The sequence below is a fragment of the Agelaius phoeniceus genome, chromosome 1, assembly GCF_051311805.1.
Source record: "Agelaius phoeniceus isolate bAgePho1 chromosome 1, bAgePho1.hap1, whole genome shotgun sequence".
In the NCBI taxonomy this organism is placed as follows: domain Eukaryota; kingdom Metazoa; phylum Chordata; class Aves; order Passeriformes; family Icteridae; genus Agelaius; species Agelaius phoeniceus.
The window spans coordinates 153,992,219-154,005,597 of NC_135265.1; the positions used below are offsets into that span (position 1 = coordinate 153,992,219).

The 13,379-nt window shown below is 48.9% G+C and overlaps 1 protein-coding gene across 3 annotated transcripts; it reads left to right on the plus strand.

Moving 5' to 3' along the window:
• The first annotated feature begins 1,115 nt into the window (after positions 1–1,115).
• On the plus strand, positions 1,116–13,331 carry LOC129122610 (ubiquitin carboxyl-terminal hydrolase CYLD-like). 3 transcript variants are annotated; one of them, XM_077189691.1, is made up of 15 exons: positions 1,116–1,163; positions 3,022–3,488; positions 3,580–3,864; positions 4,069–4,138; positions 4,774–4,994; positions 5,518–5,671; positions 6,019–6,157; positions 6,774–6,884; positions 7,287–7,378; positions 8,111–8,177; positions 9,207–9,336; positions 9,576–9,684; positions 9,836–9,954; positions 10,546–10,765; positions 11,496–13,331. In XM_077189691.1, the coding sequence occupies exons 2-15, from the start codon at positions 3,033–3,035 to the stop codon at positions 11,678–11,680; spliced, it is 2,358 nt and encodes a 785-aa protein (XP_077045806.1). In that variant the 5' UTR covers positions 1,116–1,163; positions 3,022–3,032; the 3' UTR covers positions 11,681–13,331. The 3 variants fall into 3 exon arrangements, with proteins under 3 accessions (XP_077045806.1, XP_077045795.1, XP_054492522.2); XM_077189680.1 differs by lacking the exon at positions 1,116–1,163 and adding an exon at positions 1,176–1,349; XM_054636547.2 differs by lacking the exon at positions 1,116–1,163 and adding an exon at positions 1,176–1,349 and having other exon boundaries at positions 4,804–4,994.
• Positions 13,332–13,379: the final 48 nt, after the last annotated feature.

The window sequence follows — 13,379 nt, forward strand, 5'->3', positions numbered from 1 at the left end:
AGGACTTGAGTCCATGAGGACACAGATTCAGGGATCCATAGGGATTTGGGCCCATGGAAACACACACAAATCCACAGGGATCTGGGCCCATGGAAAGAACCATTAGAATTTGGGTCCATTATGATACACACAAATCCATTGGGATTTGGGTCCATGGAGACACATGTGAATCCATTGGGATTTGGGTCCATGGGGACACACACCACGGATACACAGGGACTTGAGTCCATAGGGGTGCAGATTCAGGGATCCATAGGGCTTTGGGTCCATGGAAACACACACAAATCCACAGGGATTTGGGCCCATGGAAAGAACCATTAGAATTTGGGTCCATTATGATACACATAAATCCATTGGGATTTGGGTCCATGGAAACACATGTGAATCCATTGGGATTTTGATCCATGGTGACACACACCACGGATACACAGGGACTTGAGTCCATGAGGACACAGATTCAGGGATCCATAGGGCTTTGGGACAGTGGAAAAAAACCACAAATCCACAGAGGGCCCATGGAAAAACCCATTAGACCCATTAGAATTTAGGTCTGTTATGATACACACGAGTCCATCGGGATTTGGGTCCATGGGGACACACACTCCAGGATCCATAGGGCTTTGGGTCTGTGGAAACACACGTGAATTCCAAGGGATTTGGGCCCATGGAAACACGTGAACTCAGTAGAATTTGGGCCCATTAGGACACAGATCCATAGGGATTTTTGGTCCATGGAAACACATGTGAATCCATTGGGATTTGGGTCTATGGGGACACACACCCCGGATACACAGGGACTTGTGTATTCACAATTGATGGATCAGATTCAGGGACACAGATTCAGGGATCCATAGGGATTTGGGTCCATGGGGACACACACTCCAGCATCCACAGGGCTTTGGGACCGTGGAAAAATAGGCAAATCCACAGGGATTTGGGCCCATGGGCACACCCCTGCCCACCGCCCCTCACGCAGTTCCCGCCTTCCCCTCAGGCCGGCCGGGAGGGGGCGGAGCCTGCTGCGGAGCCACGCCCCCTCCCCTCTTCTGATCCCGCCCCCTCGCTCCTATTGGTAGTCCTCCTCTCCCTGCTGCTTCCCATTGGCTGGCGGGCCGCGCGCGCTCGGACGCGGAAGTGCCGGGGCCGGAGCGGCGGCGGAGACGGTGAGGGGAGGGGGGAGGGGTCGAGCCCAAGTCCCTCTCGGAGTTCTGGGAACGGGCATTTATTCCCATAAATCGGAGGAAATTGGGAATATTCTGGTTTAAATACCTGTGTTGCCCTTGGGTTTGATGAGGAAAAGGGTTTATTGCTGTGTTTCCGTCAGGAAAATGGTTTATTTGGCGGATTTGGTGAGGAAATTAGTTTATTCTTGTTTATTTTTGTGAGAAAAGCTATTTATTCTCGGGGTTTGGCGAATAAAATTGTTTATTCTCTGGGTTTTTTAATGAGAAAAAGGGTCTAATCCGACGTTTTGATAAGGAAAAGAAATTAGTTCTGGTTCTTTTGAAAATGAGGAACATGATTTATTCGTAGCTTTTGATGAGGAAAGTGGTTTATTTTTGCGTTTTTCTTGAAAAAAAAGTTCATTTTCGGCTTTTAAGGAAGAAAATTGTTTGTTTGTGGGTTTTTATGAGGAAAATGACTTATTGTCAGAGGATTTTGATGAGGAAAATGGTTTATTCTTGGGGTTTGATTAATAAAATTGTTTATTCTTGCTTTTTGATGAGGAAAATTGTTTAGTCTTGTGGGTTTTGTGATAAATATGTGTTTGTTTTTTGCTTTTTATGAGAAAAATGGTTTATTTATGTGGTTTATTCTGGAGTTTTCGTGAGGAAAATGGGCTCAATAAGGAAAGTTTATTCTTGGTTATTTTATATTCTTATATTCTTATATTTTATTTATATTCTTGCTTAATTTATGAGAAAATTTATTCTTGTGTTTTTGGATAATTAAATAGTTTATTATTAGGAATTTCATGAGAAAAATCAATTTATTTTGGGCTTTTAGTGAGGAAAATGGTTTATTTTTATTTTTTTTATTCACCCTTTCTTCATGTTGAAACAAAAATTTTTGGATCCTGATTTTCCATGGAATAATCAAAGGAGAAGATAAGGGAGGATAAAAAGTGTAATTCAATGACTAGATTTTAATTACTACTGGAATTTAAATATTAGAATGTAACCACTGGAATTTAAATGGAATTCCACACTGGAATTTTAACCACGTGAATTTTCACTTGTCAGAATTGAACTAAAAAATAAGCACCAAAATATATTCCAGCTTCCAGATACTTGTATTTCTTTTAATATAAAATATATAATAAATAAATATTTGCTAGGAAAGCTGGAGATCTTTGATACCTCAAGGGGTGATTTGCATGTGTTTGGAATGAATATTCAAAATATCTGTGAATATTCATGAGCTGTAGCAACACAGAGGCGCGGGAATCCCTTTTCCAAGGAATTTTAAAAGGCAGGATTGATCCTTTGCTTTAGTCCTGTGAGTAAGGAAAGAAAACATGGAATTTAATGAGGCTGGACAGGGTCAGAACAGGTTGGACCAGCTAGAGCAGCCTCTCCATCCCTGGAATTATTCCAGGTGCGGCTGGATGGAGCTTGGGGCAACCTGGGGTAGGGAAAGGTGTCCCTGCTCATGGAATGAGATGATTTTAAGGTTCCTCCCAACCCAAATTATTCCATGTCTTTGGGGGTTTTTTTGTGAAATCTCATCCCGGGAGGGTTTAGTGGAGAAGGCAGAGCTGGACTTTTCCCATGGAAACACAGTGAGGGAACAGGGATGAGCAGGAATGTGGGAAACCGGGTTAGATGGAATTTTGAATCACCACGAGGGTGATTAAACACCTGGGAAAAGGGAGCAGGGAAGCTCTGGGAGAGGCTCAAACTCACCTGGGCGAGGCTTTGAGTGCAGGGTTGGGTCCAAAACCTCTTCCAACCCCCGGACTCTTCAGGAATTCTTCGCCATCACTCACAAATCCCCATTGCTGTGACTCTCCCAACCCAGGGGAATCTGCCATGTCCAACCTCCCGCCTCTGGCAGCCGACAGGAATTGCTTCTACATCCTGACAGAGGACTGTGCCTATGGAAACAAGTACTTCCAAGCTGGGAACTTGTGCTTCTGCAGCGAGAGGAGCTACCTGCGGAATTTTTCCGAGGATGGGCCTCCAGCTTGCTTCCTGAAGGTTGTCATGCTGGACGACAGCTCCACGGTCACCATCAACCTGGAAATCCTGCAGCCCGTGCGCCAGGAAGCCGCTGGATTCCTCCTGGCCATCGGGAGCCACAGCGAGCGCTTGCATTTTTTCCTGGAGAGGCAGAGCCTGGAAGGAGCTCTCCGAGCCGTGCCGGGTCAAAATGTGATGGTGGAGGTGGAGAGGGAATTTTTCCCAGGAGTCGTGCGCTACGTCGGGAGCATCTACAAGCCCAGCTTGGCTGTGCTGACTCCGGTGTTTTTTGGGGTGGAATTGCAGGTAAGGGGCGGGGGCCCAAAGCAGAGAATTCCTCGTTTTTTCCCATGAAATTTCTCTGTGTGTGTGACATCCCTTCCTGGTGTGTTTCCAGGGAGAGGGGGAAAACAGAGGGAGAAGCGACGGGTCCTACCATGGCACCGAGTACTTCAAGTGCAAGAGGAACTGCGGGATCTTCCTGCCCTTCAGCAAAATCCAGTTTATCCCCACATCAGGCAACGATTATGGGAAGCAGAAGCTGGGAAAACAGGACACAGAAGAGGTGGTTCCCGTGAAAGTGGGAGACGCCGTCAGTTTCTTCGTGGATGAGATCCCCACCAAAGGAATTGCCATGGCAGTTTACAGGGAAGGGAGCCAATGGTTTGTGAAGGTTTGCCCGGTAAGAGCAGCTTTTCCATGGGGTTTTTTTTTGGGATTTTAAAGAAAAAAAAAATCACATTATGGTTGGATGTGCAAGAGAAGTAGAAGGAATATCCAAAAGGGACGTGAGGTTCTGTGCAAACTTTGTTTAAAAAAGTCCTTCATATTCCAGTGTTTAGCTGATGGGTTTTTCCCTAGCTGATGGATTTTTCACTCCTTTCAGGAAGAAGAAGGAACGACTGACATTTTCAGGGAAATCCCCATGGAATATGTTGTGAAGGAGAGCTTGCAAAGTAGGTGATCTTTGGATGTGTCTCTCCTGATCCTCTTCTGGGGGAATTCGGAATTTAGTCCCTCTCTGCACTGAGGAGCTGAAATTCCAATAAAACCTACAGCTTGTCTTAATGGGCCAGGATTTATGGAAAAATCTCAAGTTCCACACAAAGCTAAAGCTGAATCCCATTTGTCAGGAAGGAGAGGCTGATGGTAGCAGAGAATTCCCTCAGGGAAGAGGCACCATTGGTTAAAAAGTATTTAACTCAGCTGTAAAATATGGAGCAGGAGCTTCATCCTGGTGGGAAAGGCTCAGGTGCCAGCAGCAATGGTGGGAATTGTTGGACTAGACAAGGAATTAGTGGAAAAACTAGGAAATAAGCCCCTTGCTGCTATTCCAGTATCCTGGGAAGGGCTGGATTAGCTCCATGGCCAGCCAGGAGTTGGAATGTGAAGCTTTGAGCAGGGAAACAAGGAGCAGGATCATTCCCTCTCATCCTGTCAGACCAGCTTGGACACACTGGGAATTACACCTTGTGTCCCTGGTGCTCAGCTTCCTGCTTGTGTGTGTAGCCTGGAATTTCCAAAATAGACCTGGAATTAGATCCAGAGGATCCAATTCCCAGCTCTCCCGATGTTTCATGTTGCCCATCAGGTTTTTTCCCAATGTTCAACTCTGACGCAGGCTTTGGAAAACCAAACCAAATGAAACGAGAGATCAGCGAGAGCGGCGAGGAAGGGGAAGGTGGGAATTCACCCCTGGAAGTGAATTCCATGGTCCAGATTACCTTGGACAAGGGGAATCAAGTTTCAGGAATCATCCGCTGGTTGGGCTACCTGCCCCAAATCAAGGACAAAATGGCTGGAGTTGAACTGGTGAGGCTGGAAAGCTGGGAAGAGACCTGGGAGTGCTGGTAGCAGTGGCTGGATATGGAGGGTGGAGTTTTGGGATCCCCAGGCACAGGATATTGAGGGGCTGGAATGGAGCTGGGAAGGGTCTGGAGCACCAGGAGCAGCTGGGAGGGCTCGTCCTGGAGAAATGGAGGCTCAGGGAGAACCTGGATCTCTGCAATTCCCTAACAGGAACGTGGGGCCAGGTGGGAATTGGGCTCTGCTCCTAGGAAACAAGGGACAGAATAACAGGAAACAGCCTCAAACTGCTCCAGTGGGAGTTTAGGTTGGATATTGGGGAAATTCCTTTATGGATGGGGTTGTCCAGCCCTAGCACAGCTGCCCAGGGCAGGGGTGAGGTCCCCATCCCTGTGGATGTGGCACTTGGGAACACGATCCAATGGTGGCCTCAGCAGCATTGCATAGCTAGACTGTATCTCAGGCCTCTTTTCCACCCATAATTCCATAAATCCCGCTCTCAGGCTCGTCTCTGGTGCTGTTTTCCCAGGATGAAGACAAGGGGGTCACAGCTGGAGAGTGGCTGGGCAAGTCCTACTTCCACTGCGCCCCGAAGCGCGGCCTCTTCGTGAGGCTGAACTCCTGCCAGCCCGACGTGCGCTTCCAGAGCTTCCCCAACTCTGACCTATCCCTGGAGGATTACAGTGAGTCTTCTGGGAAGCAGGAAAAAATGGGGCTGTGATGGGAGAAGGATGGGGAAAAACCCCGTGGGCAGCGTTTCTTCCCTTCCTTCGAGTGTTGTTTTTTGGTGTTTATCTCACGCCGCATCTTTGGCTGGATTGACAGCTGGACTCAGTCCTAGAGGTGTTTTCCAGCTTAAGTGGTTCCTTAGGGAATATCCCTCAAGTCTGAAAGATTGTGACTTATGAAAAGCTGGATTGAGAAGCCACCTTAGGTCTGAGAGTCGTAGACTCGCCTCAGATTTTTGAGACATCAAGAAAGGGCAGAGTTGACCCAGATGAGAAGGTGAAGGCAATTCCTTTTCTTGCAGGAGGACAAGAAGTTCTTCCAGAGGGTCCAGAGAGTTTTCCTCCCCTCAGGAATGAGGCAGCAGTCCGTGTTCTCCAAGGGCGGATGAAGGGCATCCAAGGCCATTGTAATTCCTGCTACATGGATGCAGCTCTCTTCAGGTAGGGACCTGCTTGGGTGGTGCAGGCTCCTCAAATGAATGGCTTTTTAATTAAGCTAAGCCCCAAATTGCAGCACTTCCCTGGATTTCCAAGGTGGCTGGAAGTTTACCTGGTGTAGAGCAAGGTGTTACTGTGTGGAGATGCAACCTCCATGGTGCTTTTGGATCTCCTTCCCAAATCCAGCAGATTTTTCAGCCCTGAAGACCCCCTGTACCCCTGTGTCTGTCATTCAGGGTGCTGAGAGCTCGTAGTTTTCTGGATTTGGACTGTGCTGGCTCTGTCCCTGGAAGTTCTGGCTGGAATCATTCCAAAGAGCCCACCCAGGAGGTCCCAACTTCCCTGCTTGGAGAGGAAAAAGATTCAGTGGTGCCCTTCCCTGAGCAGTTTTGGCTGCAAAGTAGGAATTTCCTTCTCCCTGAGCCGTTCCCTTGCTTTATCCAAGTGTTCATTGTTCCAGATGTGCCTCACTGTGCAGATGTGCTTCCCTCACCTCCCTGTAATTCCATGCATGGATTGTTGGGCATCAGAGCCATTGACTGTCACCAGCCACCACATTTTTGGTTCCAGCTGTTGCTTCCAAACCCTCAAACTCAAACCCATCCCACTCTTCCCACAGCCTCTTCTCCTGTACCTCCGTGCTGGACTCCATGCTCTTCATGCCCTACCCGCTGTGTGACAGGAATGTCCAGGGAATTCTGCGGGATGAGATCGTCAATCCCCTCCGTAGGTGAGTGTAGGGAATGCTGGAATTTGTCCCGTTTGCCTTCATTCCTTCCCTGCTGCCCTAAAGGTGGTACCTGGCACTCAGGGAAACCTGGCAGCCACATCCAAAGGTGTTCAGGACAAGGAGGAACGGTTTTAAACTGACAGAGCATGGATTGGGATGGGATACTGGGAAGGAATTTTCCGTGTGAGGGCGCTGAGGGGGTGGAATGGAATTCCCAGAGAAGCTTTGGCTGCCCCATTCCTGGAAGTGTCCCAAGCCACGGTGGATGGGGCTTGGAGCAACCTGGCCTTGTTGGTGGCACCCCTGCCCATGGCAGGGGGTTGACCTGGATGAAGTTGAAGATCCCTTCCGAGCCCAGCCATTCCATGATTTCCCTCACCTGGAGCTGGTTGTTGTTCCCAGGACCGGCTTTGTCAGGGCCAGCAGTGTGATGCACCTCCGGGAGCAGCTCACGGACAAGGGCCAGTGCTCCAGCTTTACCAACGCTGAGAAAGGTAAGGAGCTCCCTGGGGCCCTTCCCCAGCTGATTCCCTGTGTTTCGCCTCCTCCAGGCACCAGTTGGCAACTTCCCTCTGTGCTTCTCCCAGGAATGTGCTTTAATTAGGTGCTGATATTGATTGGTGTAGAAATTCACTTGTAGAATTCTTTCAGTTTTTAAATCTCTCTTTCAGTACCCTCAGAGCCCCATCCAGTGCCTAAAGGGGCTCCAGGAGAGCTGGAGGAAGATTTTGGACAAGATATGGAGGGACAGGACACAGGGAATGGCTTCCCACTGCCAGAGAGCAGGGACAGATGGGGTTTTGGGAAGGAATTCCTCCCTGGGAGGGTGGTGAGGGGCTGGAATGGAATTCCCAGAGAAGCTGTGGCTGCTCCTGGATCCCTGGAATTGTCCAAGTCCATGTTGGATGAGGCTTGGAGCAACCTGGCACAGTGGAAGGTGTCCCTGCCCATGGCAATGGCTGTAATTTCATGATGTTGATGGTCTTTTCCCACCCAAACCATCCCAGAATTCCATGGAAGTGCAGTCTCTGAAGGCTGCTTGGCATTTTCCATGTTCCCTTTGGGATTTTTGCCTTACCCATGTGCTCTCAGCCTTTATCCCTAACCTGAAGAGCAAATTCCAGGCCCCTGGAACACTGGCTCATGTTTACCTGGCAGCTCTTGGATGCAGTGGGACAAGGCAGTTCCTGGTGTGGTCTGATCCATCCTTTCCTCTAATTTTCCAGATCCTGAGGAGTTCCTCAATCTCATAATGCAGCAGATCCTGGGAATTGAGCCACTACTGAAACTCCAGTAAGTTTCCACAGCTGAGGGATACAATTCCCAGAGCCAGGCTCATTAATTTTCCACCTCAGAACCCCTGGGCAGATGGGGGTCACTTGTCCCTTTCCACCAAAGTTTTTTGGAATCACAGCTCTGAGTTTTTCGCAGCTCCTTAGGAACAGACTCTGATCCTTCTTGTTGTGATCTTCCCATCTGGGCAAAGACACTTCTTAGCCCTCCCTGGAGGGTGCTGCCTGCAGAAAATTGGGATAAAAACCTTTTGCCATCCTCAGGGAGAGCCAGAAGGGGTTTGAGAAAGGTGATGTCCGACTTTGGGGCAGATCCAGCAGTTATCCGACAGCCTTTGGATGAATTTGGGATGTGTCCAGGCTGCCAGGCTGGCTCAGCTCCCACAGCCTCTCAAAACAGGCAGCCCATGGATGCAGTCCCAGTTTTTTTGGGGACTCTACAAAAAGGATGAGAGGCTGGAGGAAGCCAAAAATAACTGTGCTGTTTGTGAGCACAGAAAGGGAATTGTTGGATTTCTGTGGCTCCTTTGTGGAGCCGCCGCTCGAGCCGTGGATCGTGGAGAGCTGGGAAAGCCGAGCACAAAGAGGACTCTGTGCTGCAGCTCCCCTGCACGGGGTCATCCCAAGGAAATCCTTTCCCTGCTTTCTTTAGGGATTGTGGGAGATCTGTACACAACTCACCTTGAGTTTTGGATGCTTTTTTTTTTTTTTTACTTAATCCTTCATCGAAGCATCCGTTTGTCAATTTAAATACTAAATTTGCTAATACTAAATTATCTTTTAGATTTATATCGAGGGGAAATGGAATTTTGCTTATAGGATGTGCTGCTCCAAAGGGATAATGAAGCCAAAACTCCTACTTATCTACTGCTCCCCTGGCATAAATTTGGTATTTTTGGGTGGAAAAAGGGCTTTGTGTTGCACCAAACCACCCTCGGTGCCTTGAGCCCAGGAGCTCTCCCAGGACAAACTTTGGGAAACTCCAATTTTTGTGTCATCACATCCCCAATCCCATGAGTTCTCCTTGCAGGTCAGGAGGCCAGGAGCAGGAATGTTACTGCTACCAGATATTTATGGATAAACAGGAGGATTTGGTGGTTCCTGACGTGCAGCAGTTGGTGGAACGCTCCTTCCTCTCCTCAGATTTGAAGCTGGTGGAGGTGAGTCCAGTTTCCTTCTGCTTTCCTGCTTTTCTTGCTTCCCAAGATACCTGTGAGGCCTTGGATGTTTTATATCCAACACTGAATCCCAGCATGACTTAGGAAAAGGCCTCTGCTTTCCCTGTTTCCCTTTTGTCCTGTGGATAATGACAGCAAATTGAGACAGAGCAAAAAAATCTCTGAGATTTGGCTCTTCTGGCAGGGTGACTCCTTTCTCCTTTATTTTTTTTTTTTCCCAGATCCCATCTTGCTTCATTATCCAAATGCCACGTTTTGGGAAGGAATATAAAATGTTCAGCAAAATCATCCCTTCCTTGGAGCTGGATATAACAGATCTGCTGCTGGACAGTGAGTGATGATGATGGGCTGTGAGCAACCAGCTCTGGGCTCTCTGGAGTGGGATTCTTCTTCCTTGAATCCCAATTTTGGCAGGACAAGCTGGATTTTAGGTGGGATCTGGAGGAGACAGTCCCTCTGAGCTCTTTTTTTTCCCTGGCAGGTCCCAGGGAATGCTGCCTGTGTGGGGATGTTGCCACTCTGGAATGCTCAGAGTGTTTCAAGGACAAAGTGTTTGCAGCCACAGGCCTGAAGCAGTTCTGCAGCTCCTGCTCCAAACAGGTATTCCATGGCTATTCCCAAAATTCCCCTTGGAAGCTGTCAGTGGGACAAACCCTCCCAAAATCCTCACATTCCCCCGGCTGTCCCTGCAGCTGCTCAGCCCTTTCCCGAGGGTCATTCCCACCAGGAGCCAGAGGCTGTGAACCCTCTGCTTGCACAGAGCCTAAATAATAATGGAATCTTAGAAAAACTTTGATTGGAAAGGACCTTGGAGCTCATTCCAGTTCCTCCCCCTGGATGCTGCTCACTATCCCACGTTGCTCCAAGCTCTGTCCTGCCTGGCCTTGGACAATTCCAGAGATGGGACATCCACAGCTTCCCTGAACAACCTGTTCCATAAATAAGGTGTAATCCTGCAGGAACTGAGTGCTGATCCCTCCCTGCTGTTTCTCCATGAGCATTCCCACAGTTTCTGCCTCTTGCAGGGCGACAAGCTCCCACCTCAGCTTCCTGCTGCCAGGCTGCTCCCACAACGCCATTCCCAGGCAAGCAGGGAGCACGGGAATCACATCAGTTGGGAATAAATTGGGAATGTGACCTCTGTCCCCCCTTCCTGGCACCTGCCAATGCCACCCTGTCCCCTCTCCTCAGGTTCACTCCCATCACCGGCGCAAAGCGCACAAACCCCGGAGGCTGCACGTTCCAGAGGAATTCCAGAGCTGGAGTGCCCGGGGCTGCCAGCAGGTGCCACGGGAGAAGCTGGAGCTGTTTGCAGTGCTCTGCATCGAGACCAGTCACTACGTATCCTTCGTGAAATACGGCCCTGGCAACGAGCACTGGATGTTCTTCGACAGCATGGCCGACCGGCACGGTGAGGGGATGGGAATGGGATGTGGGAATGGGATTTGGGAAGCTGCCTGGGCCTGCTCAGTCCACCTCTTCCTCTCAAGTCCCCCTATTTGGGCTTTCTGTGGATTTGGCTTGCCTTTAATTAGATTGCAAGGGGGTTTTTCCAGGTGGTTCCAGCTTCTGGTTGGGGTCAAACAAGGGATTTGGGATCCTATCCCAGCTGGCTCAGCCTGTGGGCACAGATTGGTTCTCCTGTCCTTTCCCACTGTGCTTTTATCACAGAATCGTGGAATGGTTTGGGTTGGAAGGGACCTTTAAACCCATCCAGTTCCAACCCCTGCCATGGGCACCTTCCACTATCCCAGGCTCCTCCAAGCCTCATCCAACATGGACTTGGATAATTCCAAGAGTGGGGCAGCCACAGCTCCTCTGGAAATTCCATTCCAGCTCCTCACCACCCTCCCAGGGAGGAATTCCTTCCCAAAACCCCATCTGTCCCTGCCCTCTGGCACTGGGAAGCCATTCCCTGTGTCCTGTCCCTCCATATCTTGTCCAAAACCCTTCTCCAGCTCTCCTGAATCCCCTTTAGGTTGGATGGGCTCCCCTAATCCAGCCTCTTCCAGTGCTTTTGGCCTCCACATCTCCCAGCTGAGGCTCTGCATGACTCCTGAGTGTGCTGGGATCTGCTGGAGCCGTAGGAACTCATCCCTTTGGGATCTGGTTTGGGACTTTTCTCCTCCTTTCCACCTCAGGTGGCGAAAATGGCTTCAACATTCCCACGGTGATGCTGTGTCCAGAAGTTGCCAAATACCTGGACTTGCCCCTGGCTGTGCTGGCCCTGGAGCAGCCTCGGGACATGGATGGGGTGGCCAAACGCCTCTTTTGTGACGCCTACATGTACCTGTACCAGAGCAGGAAAATGGCACTTTACAAATGACACCATCCAGAGCTGATGGCAAGGAGCAACGTCAGGAATGGGAGCTTGGATCGTCTCAGAAGGTGGAAGCAGCCAAGTCTGGATGCTCTGAGCTGCCTCTTCTCGCCTCTCTTGGTGTCAATTTATCCAAGCCAGGCTGGGTTTGTTAAATCCTGGCTTTATCCAGTGGTAGTTGGTCCTTGGGCACAGCTGGACTTGGAATTACTGATGCTCAAATTCATTCTCATTCCCCACATTGCACAATTCTCCCTCTCTGGGTACTCTGCAGCTGGAGCATCCCCACATTCTTGTTTCCCTTCCCTCCAAAGCTGGGGACCAGCAGAAATCAAAACACAAGGAATTATCCACAGGTCTACCAAGAAACCACAACCTTTCCTAAGAGATCCTCACCCAGATTTGTGGAGTGAGGAAAATCAGGTCAGGATTGATTTTCCTCACCTGTGTCCCTAAATTCCCTGCACTTCCCTTATCCAGCACTAACTGGCACTTTTACCCACCATCCCTTATTTCCAATCATGGATATCCTGAGCTGAAGCTATGCTTTAAAAACAGATATTTTTCCAAGAACAAAACTGGAAGGAGGATGGGAGCAGAGGAACATCATCTGGGCTCCTGCTGCTTCCTCTTTTTGGCAAAGTCTGCACAGAATTCAGTGTTATTACAACCTCACTTTCAGCACTTTCTGTCCCATCTTTGCATCCACTTCCATGTTCTGGGGTAAACACCAGAATTCCAAGGGCAAAAATAGAAAAAAAAAAAAAAAAAAAAAAAGAGCACTCTGGGATTTTCTGCAGGAGGGTTTAGGATTTGGGTGGGAACTGGTGTTCCTCAAGTTAAATAAATTTCTACACTTGGGGGTTCCCTGCTATTAAGTGGGAAGTTGAGTCAGTGGGATGCCCAAATTCCATAAAAAAACCTCAAGGAAAGCATCCAGGAGTCCCAGATGTGCAGGTTTAACCCCGTCCCTCTCTTTTCCTCCCCTCTTTAACGCAGAGTGAAGTAATTTTAACAAAGCCTGGAGCTTTGGATCGGTCCTGGTGGCTTGGGATGCGTGGTTTGGGATCTTTCTGGCATTCCAGGTGTTGCCAGCAGGTCCTGGAGGGATTCTTTCCCTCTGCTCAGCTCTGATAGGTCACACCTGGAATATTGGGGTCCAATTTGGGGCTCCCCAGTACATCAGAGACAAAATCCAAGGAAAAACCTTGGAGATGGAGATGGAAAAACAGAGATGATGAAGGGACTGCAGCATCTCCTATGAGGAGATGCTGAGGGAGCTGGAATTGCCCAGCCTGGAGAAGAAAAGGCTCAGGGAATCTCCTCAATGTCCATAAATACCTGAGGAGAATGTGCAGAGACACCCAGGAGCTTCTCTGCCCACCAAAATGGTTCCTAAAGGTCAGGAATTGCATCTTTGAGGGTGACAAATGCTGGCCCAGGTCACTCTCCTTGTTCTTCATTCCTCCTCTCCCAAAAACTGAGGAAAATCTCTACTCAGGTACAATGGACTCCTTATCTTTGGTGCTTTGCTTAAAAAAAAAAAAAAATCTAATTTTTAGCAAACTGATCCTGGACTTCCTGGAGTATTTTTTTCCTGTCTTAAAATGGGATACAATGCTGTTGGAATTCCCAGAAATACAACACCATCAGGCCATGCTTTGTTAAGCTCTTAATTGTTTTCTTCCCTGTAATTTCTGCCAAG

Bases quoted from the DNA above. Each gene is read 5' to 3' on its own strand.
- LOC129122610 (XM_077189691.1), top strand. From the start codon at position 3,033: ATGTCCAACCTCCCGCCTCTGGCAGCCGACAGGAATTGCTTCTACATC. The intron at 7,379-8,110 runs GTAAGGAGCTCC...CTAATTTTCCAG, and splicing joins CTTTACCAACGCTGAGAAAG to ATCCTGAGGAGTTCCTCAAT. The intron at 10,766-11,495 runs GTGAGGGGATGG...TTTCCACCTCAG, and splicing joins CAGCATGGCCGACCGGCACG to GTGGCGAAAATGGCTTCAAC.